Source organism: Gavialis gangeticus, unplaced genomic scaffold (genome assembly GCF_001723915.1).
Source record: "Gavialis gangeticus isolate Ggan-Ray unplaced genomic scaffold, GavGan_comp1, whole genome shotgun sequence".
Classification (NCBI taxonomy): Eukaryota; Metazoa; Chordata; order Crocodylia; family Gavialidae; genus Gavialis; species Gavialis gangeticus.
The window spans coordinates 86961053-86969679 of NW_017729024.1; the positions used below are offsets into that span (position 1 = coordinate 86961053).

General features: G+C 38.5%; 1 protein-coding gene across 2 annotated transcripts in view; it reads right to left on the bottom strand.

The window, feature by feature from the left end:
• Window positions 1–3566: 3566 nt before the first annotated feature.
• The window catches only part of LOC109297529 (spindle assembly abnormal protein 6 homolog), a 44087-nt gene continuing 39026 nt past the window's right edge, over window positions 3567–8627 (bottom strand). Inside the window, exons 13-15 of one of the 2 annotated variants that reach the window (XM_019517320.1) lie at window positions 6503–6591; window positions 5015–5482; window positions 3580–3590 (exon numbers count right to left, since the gene is read on the bottom strand). In XM_019517320.1, the coding sequence (XP_019372865.1) occupies window positions 5391–5482; window positions 6503–6591 (181 nt within the window). In that variant the 3' untranslated portion in view covers window positions 3580–3590; window positions 5015–5390. Of the gene's footprint in view, window positions 5483–6502; window positions 6592–8627 lie in introns of both variants that reach the window. The other variant, XM_019517321.1, reaches the window with a different exon arrangement.

Genomic DNA, 8627 nt, shown 5'->3' on the forward strand with positions numbered 1-8627 from the left:
TGTCATCAACTTAAATTGGCTCTCTCCCTTCCTCGCCACCACACACACACACACACACACACCCCTTGTTATTGAAAATGCACTGCCCTGAGAACCAATTAAGTCCTCTTGTGGCCACAAAGTTCTTGGTGCTTCCACAAAATAAAAGTAACATGCATGCACTTTTATGAAGTGACATTAAAATAATCAATATACAAATTAAAACAAACTGCTTTACAAAAAATCTGTTTACTTAATAACAATAACTCTAACCCTAACCTCTCCGATATTTTGCACACAAGCCTATCAATCTACTCACCCCAAAAATGCTCCTGCAGGGGGAAACTAGCTTTGCACTGTTTGATAGTTGATAAATCAAAACCCCAGTGATGCCAGCAGCCATTTTAAAGCAGAATTACTTCTAAAAAAGCAGACTATGTGACAGTCAGATTCATCAGTCTGCTAATACAAGAAGCTTGGAGGTCATCACCAAGGTTTTGCATGATAGAGCAAGTTGGATGAAGGTAAGATATATATATCTAAAGATTTTTAGCAACTGTTTGAGATGGAAATTAATGTCCTTCACATTATGTATCAACAGCTTTGCTTACAATGTTAGTGGCTGGGTATGCTGGAGCTTTTCATTGTTATTTCCATATTTTCAAGGATTTGCCTAGGTCTTGATGCACATTTAATTGTCACTAAACAGTTTTACTTGCAAGGAAAACCTCTTGCAAATATAAGGATTTGAACATGTCAGTAAAACACTGGGAAAAGAACTAGTTTACAATTTATTTTGATGTTTAAACTACTAAAAAGAGTTGCAGTGACGACAGGCCCAATATTGTCTTGGATCAAAACAAAAATGGCTAGGAATCAGGACACAAAAAATAAGATTAAACAGTCAATTTTCAGCATGGTTAAAAGCTAATACCAGGATGTCTCAAAGGCTCATATTAGGTCCTGTGCCATTTAGTTGTTTGCTATATTTACTAATGAATGGAAAGTTAACTTGGAGATGTAATTTATATAAATTTCACAAGTAACAAAATTATTTGGATTAGTCAAGAGTGGAAGAAACCTGACAGAAACACAAACAAGTTAGATGAATGAGCAAACAATGGTAAATTTAATGTTACCGAAAAATGCAAATAACGCACATTGGAGTTCTGAAAACTGAACTCTTCTTTCACTTACAATGTTCTAAATTAACTTAGAACCATAACTATGGACAGTATAACAAAGACCTTTGCTCAATATGTAGCTGCATTCAAAAAGCAGCAGCTAATAAAGTGTTAGGATTTATATTTTATTCACCATCCCATTCAATAATAACTTCACATATATCAATAATGCAACTTTATCTGAGCACCATTCTGGTCATCTCATCTAAAAATGATAGAGCAGAACTACAGTGAATGAGAAGAGAGGTGGAAATGAACAAGAACATTAAGTCCCACAAAGGAGATAACACCAAAAATACTGGGACTGTCTAATTTAGAAAAAGAAAATGAATAACGGAATATGATAAATTATATAAAATAATCAATGGTGTAGGGGGCTTAAATCAGAAACTTCAGTTCTCCATGTCCCATACACCAAGACAAGAGGGTACTCAATGAAATATAAAAAAAGTGGAAAATTCAAAATGAATTAAAAACAAGAGTTTTAAAAATACAACCTGTAATTAAATGAAGAACAGTTTTGCTACTGCAAGTGGTTAATGACAACTTATCCAATAACTTTTTAATTCTTGTCATTCATATAGATAATCAAGAAGGGCCACACTTATAATCAGGGATCTGGATTTTTCATTTGCCACAGAAAAATGTGGATTTTCCCTTTAAAGGAGGAAAAATGAGAGAAACCACAGGTCTTGCCTTGCAGTCTGGCACAGTTCCAGCCTGTAAAGGTCTGCAGGGACTGGGATGCAGGGGGCAGCATGTGCATGTGCATGCATGCACATGGCAGCCAGGCAGTGTGGCAGCCATGGTGGCTTGACACTTCCAGGTCCCACCTTCTGGGCTGCAGAGGCTGCTCCTACCCCGAGCTAGTTCAGCCCAGCTGCAGCCCTGCACCCCGCTGTGGACACAGAAATCTGGGGAGACATGTATTCCCTCCTTACTCCCATGCATCTCTTGTGCCCCCCCATCCTCTCCCCAATACATCACCTGTGCCCACATTCCCCCTTCTTCACATACCTGCCCTCTTCTTCATACACTGGAGGCCTGAGGTAGTAGGTTGGGAGTGCACTATTAGGGCTTTGGGTTGGGAGAGGCAATGACAGTGCATGGGAGCTACGGGTCAGGAGTGAGGGGCAATGGCATGGGCAGGGTACTGGGATTTCAGGGATGCACAGTGCCACAAAACAGCAGGGGGTACAGCAACAGCTGGACCCACATCCTGGTAAGTGAAGGGAGCAGGGGGAGCTCTGATTTTCCACGATTAAAAAATAAACAAACAAACAAACACCAAAGTATTTAGCATGTATTTATAATAATGATTGAGACACTCTTAGGTTTCCAAACTGTCAATAGAACATTGCCCAACTGACACCTATGTAGTGCCAGCATTTTAACCATGAAAATACATGGATTTGGGGAGCTTTAAATCAGAGAATCTGCAGTTCTTAAAAACAGAGAAAACCAGGATCCCTGGTTATAATTAACAACAACATTTTGGGAGGAATATTAAATCTCATTAAGTCTGGAGCCTTAATAAAAATCTCCAACTAACAGCTTGCATCTACCAAAATTAAAAGGTGGAACTGGACATTTTTGCAGCACAGTCTCCAGACACCACACACTGACTTCCACACAAAGCTGAAGAGTTGAAAGTAAAAAGGACCCTAATCAGCAAAGGCAGAAAGTCAACCTTAAGTGTCATGGAGCAGACAGAAACAGCAGTAAAATGAAAGAGGGGAGTACAGGTGCCTAGGTCTACCCTATACAATGTTGGTCAAGGAATGTTGAATTACTCTCTAACATCTACATATCTGAATGAAACCTCACAGTGGACATATCATAATTCTTTCAGTTTTTTTTTTGGGAGGGCTGCCCCCATGCTTCCTGGAGCATTTGGGGTTGGGTACTATCAAGAAAAAAAATACTGGTGCAGATAGTCTAAATCAGTATTTTTCTATCTTCCATTTGCAAATGGTGTCAAGGTATGTGTTACTGAAAGCAGCAAATAAGTGATAATGTTTCTTATGTCTGAAGTACCTACATGCTTTTTGCATTTGCTCAGTATAAAGGAACGGGGAAAAGTTTTGTAGCTGCAACCATGGGATTTTTCTAAAACAATACAAGGACAAATTCTACCTTCATTTACTATGGCCCTGTGGTCTTCAAATTGTTTTCAGTGACACTCATGCTACTCCATTATCTTCAATGACGGCGACAGCATGAGATCAAAATTTAAAATCTCAGAACTTAAGTATATCATGTACCAGGATGGGTTTTTTTTAAATAAATAGCGTCTTTCCCTCTACCTTTTCTGTAATAAAGCAAAAGTTAGGTAATTATAGTACAAACATTTTATTCACAATATAATACAAACTTTAAATAGAAAAAATGTTAATTTTATACACTTCTTTATATATGCATGCACACCTCATTTGCTGTTAGACATTGCATGGAATTAATACGGCCCAGGTTCTCTCTCAACATACAAGACATGCATGTTCCACATTCCCAGAAAATTAAGATGCATGAAGTTCTCTTATAAAATAATCCATGCAAAAAGGCACCAAGCAAAAATTACTGCATTTCACCTGGACTCTGACATGAGTACTGTATCTGCAAGTTCCAGAATTGAAAGGATGGCACACTAAGTAATAATCAGTCAACAGAAAATAATTCTAGACATTGTTGCACTCCACAATTCCATCCAAGGAAAATAATTTCAGGAAAAAGGTTAATGTTTATAATACTGACAGGAAAATGAACTGCAGACCTCCAGGTATTAAGTTTCAACAGTGCTTTTGAAAACTAAAGTAGCCCATCAATCTAGTATGTACTAATTTACTGCAGATTTGTCTCACTTCAATAATGCAATAACCAATTTTGTGTCCCCAAAGAATTAGGCTGCAGAATGAGAAAGGAAATTACCATACATCCAATCTAGTTTAATATCAAATACAAACTAAGATTTCTAGTAAGATTGCAAAGAGCCAAGACCTTGTCTGAAAATGGGAGGAGGTACAGTATATCATTAAAAACGTTCTTGATTTTTTTCCCATTTTACACAGGAAAAGAGAGACAATTGTGGGAAGAATAATCAGTAAAAAAAAAAAGCAGGAATGACTGCTGTGCAAGTGAAATGCAGATGGTCTACTTACATCTTACAAAATGCAACACTTCTAACTGAGCTTTTCATCAAGTGAACATTTTGAAAGAGGTAAATCCAACACTTTTGATTTTTCCCTGATAACAAAAAGCCAAATGAACTAATTCAAATAAATAGAGCTGTATTCACTTTGAGTCTGGCTCTGTCCTAAAGAAACTGTTACTATTTTTTAATAGTGAAGATACAGAACTTTTCACATTCAGAATATTGTGTCTCTTGTCATTATTGTAATTCTCCAAGTTTTGCCAGCAAATTATACTCATATTACAAAAAATATCAAGATTAAATATAACCCATCTGACCCTACCTAAAAATACAGTTTACAAGATATACCCTGACTATATCGTTTGCACAAAGCTGGTAGGAGTCCTCCAAAGTTCTAAAGTGTGATTTGATTAAGGAAAGAAAAAAAAAATAGTAGTCAGTCATCAAGGAACTAACATGAAGAAAACGTAAAAAAGGGGTCCAATTAGAAATTATTTCTGTCCACCATGGTTATCAACAGAAGTGATTAATGTCATAAAGTAAATGCTGTACACACAATGGACTGCTGCTGCTATAAATTTGCCATCTTAAAAAAACCTTGTTCTTCATAATTTGACTATTACAAAAGGTCTTTTAAACATGAAAAGTGCAGTGCTACAGGATGTACCAGACAGGTTGCACATACATTCATGTGCACCCGAACACAGTTTTGGAGCAGCAAAAATACCTGAAAGAAATACTTTCATTCAGCATGCACAGCCTGTAAGCTGCGGAGTGTCTGAGGAATCAAACAGCTGCTGCTATATTTTTTTAATTGTTTAAAAAGAAGTTATAGATCTAGAAATGCAATTAGGTTATTTTAATGGTTGGCTTTACACCAGAACAAACTGTGGCAGTTTCAGTGAACAAAGACTTTATAGGGAAAAAAGTAAACAAGTTCAGACAGACCATAAAGTCAAATTTAAAATCCTGTTGTCCAAGCATCTCTCTTATATCACACATTTTAAATGGTATATTCATTATTGTTTCCAAGAATGAGCAAGAGTCTCTCTATGTATCCATTACAATAGTGTTGAAGCTCATGATGCAGGTAGTCGAGGCTGTTGCTTTGGGAAGTAAGCAGATGTTACAGGTGGACTTCCTTGCTTGGATAATATAGGCCTTGATAATACTGAAATAATAATAATAACAACAATAATAATAATAATAACAACAACTACTACTACTACTACTACCGTGTGAACTCCTTGCAAAGTAACTGACATAATATTTTATCCAAATTCTTTAGAAGAATCTTCTTGTTAAAGTCCAGGATAGTGAGCTTCCTGCATGCCTTCACCAAATCACTGCACACTGATTCAAGTAGTTATTCAAGCAGGTAACTCAGCTTTAAGTACTTCATTGTTCCGATTACAAATCTAGTGCCTCTCCTCTCCCCATCCCTTACGAAAAGGCCATGACATCCAATTTGACTTGTAAGCAGGTCAACCTATAATCAGGTCTCTTACAAATTTGACATCTGGACTTGCTGTATTTTTGTGCATGGAACAAAAATACAAAGTCAGTATTTATTTTCAGAGCAGTTTTTCCTTTTAGTAATTTTGGTATATTTAACCCTTTGGATCCTTTCCATGGTTACTTTCTTCTCCTGAGGAATTCTGTCACAGCAAAGTCAGTTCAAGTTCTTTATCTGTACCCAGGGAAAGCTGTCTTTTGCTAAAACACCCCTGAACATTTGGGATCAACTTGCATGCAGGGTCAATTTTTAACTGGAACAATACACTACGTGGGTAATCCCATCGATTTAAATGATATTATTCATATGCTAGAAAAAGTCAGAAGCTTGCTTAAGAATCTTGCTGAATTTGGGCCCAAAACTAGACTATTCCTGTGTAGTTTGACAGATTGACCAATTCTAAAAAACTCTCTTGTATTACTATAAGAAAAAAATTCAGAAGAAAATACAGTCAAAGAAAACTCATGAAATTAAAGCCAAAAATATAGTCCCTGGTTTTGAGGGAGTTTGGGTCAGAACTTTGTAGCCCAGGTCTATCTAGAGGAAACATGCCCACTATACACTCTAACACATAGATCCTCAGCATTAAAGATGTATTATGGCAGGAGTCAACAGTCAATTATAACTGAGTTGCTGGGTAAACAAGTAATCTTAAAATCTGTTAGATCATTTTACCTGTGTTTTCTATAGTCAAAGACTTCAGTCCTCTCAAAGGCAAGTTGCCATCTTTCTTCAAATATTTCATATCTAAACCAGGTGGGTCACTGAAATATCAACACGTTTTTGGGAACATATTATTCCAAAGGGAGAAATAGGAGGTTTCTAAATAAAATATTGTTGAAATGTTACATTGTGCCTTATACTGCCACTCCACCTCTGCAGTGTTCTGAAAAGGTCTAAAAGTTATTAGCCCTTTATTCTTGAAAGAGCTAATGATTTGCAATGAAGCATGATTTATAAATCGGTGACAATTCTAAATGGCTACATTTTCTTCTTTAGCCTAGGAGAAGGTAAATAAAGGAAATTAAATAAATACAAATCACTTAAGAAACTTCAATCACTTCAATCAACTTCAGTTTGGCCATCAGTTATAGAATGGCAGACTGGAAACTGTTGGGGTTTTTTTTCCTTCATTCTGCAACTACTGAAACAACATTCCTATTTAGAATCTGAACAGGAATCCCAAGAAGAATGGGAGGTTTTTTAGCCCTGAGAAACAAATGGAAAAAAAAAAACTTACATCAACCATCATCTTTACATTCAATGGCTAATAACAAAAGCTCAGTTAGGATTCCATTAAAAAAAGAGCATAAGATAGGGTTATTTTGTACGAAGATGTTAGTAGCACTAAACAAAGTAACAATTTTAGATTAAACAGAAAATACAGAAAAATTACATCATTTGGGGGGGAAAAGGCCCACAGATTAAGAATTCAGCAGACAATACAGACACTTAATATCTGCATTCTATTTAAATTTTCACTTGCACGAGTTGACCATACAGAACACCTTCCCTCACTCTCCAAAACACCTTAACACTGACTACACACAGCGTTCTTGCTTATAAAAATGTGTATAATGGTGCCATTAAATTGCTGGCAAAACATCCTGACATTGGGGGAAAAAGAAAGGAAATATCTGGAATTTTCTCCCTTCTGCAGCTTCCTGGTTTTGACTTCCCTGTTTTTGACTGTCCAACAATCCTTTCAGTTGAATATACTACATAACAAATAACTATTTTAGTGATGCAACTGATTTTATGTGAATAAAAAGACAACTATGATTGAGAGGGGAGAAAAACTGGGCATTTTGGTGCCTCCACACTTTCTTACAAAATGCATCACTTGAAACTTGGAAACAGGAAGTCAACCAGCACAGGTCAAACTCTGTTCCTATTGAGGTCAACAGCAGAGTTCCTGACTTCAAAGGCTAGACATAGGCCAACACTAAGTACCCTCAAAAAATTCTACCTTGAATCTGTTTTTGCAGTGCCTTGAAAGAGTGCACATAGAATATCAAATTGCTGTTTAATCTTTGTTAATATTAGCGCTGTGTGAATTTCAATGGATGTTTTGTTTCAAGGCTGTTTTCGAGCTCAAAACAGCAAAATAGAAATGAAACAAAAGGCTCATAACAGCTTCTAAATGAAACAAGGGCACTCAAAATGTTTTGAAACTTCAAAACGTTCCAAGTTTTAAAGCTGGGTTTCCCGGGGAAATCGAGCCGGGGGCTGGGGGAATGTTCAGGGACCTGAACATTCCCCCGGCTCCCAGTTGGATTCCCCAGCTCCCCAACATTTCCCCCAGCTCTCTGACTGCTTCCCCCAGCTCTTCCTGGGTGGCCACCGGTGCCAGCTGCAATGGGAGGGCTATGGGCTGGGGGGCTGTGCTGGGGTCTTCCCTACAGAGCTCAGACGGGTGGTGGGAGAGCCAGTTGCAGAGATGCTTGGAGCGCAGCCCTGGCTCGTGCCTCTCCCCCACCTCCCACTACCAGGCTCAGCTCTGTGGGGCTGGCAGAGCCTCCTGCCACCGCGCTGTGCTCAGCAGGGCTGTGTTCCAATCAGCTCCACTACTGGCTCTCTCACCACCAGGTTGAGCTCCATGGGCAAGTGCAGCCCTGGTGAGCACAACCCGATGGCTGGAGGCTCCACAGACCCACAGACCTGGTAGCAGGAGGTGGCAGAGCTGCTCAGAGCACAGCTCTGGCCAGTGGCTCTCCCCCACCTCTGGCCGCCAGGCTCAGTTCCGTGGGGCTGGCAAAGATACTCAGAGTGCTGCCCGGGGGGGGGGGGGGGGGGGGGG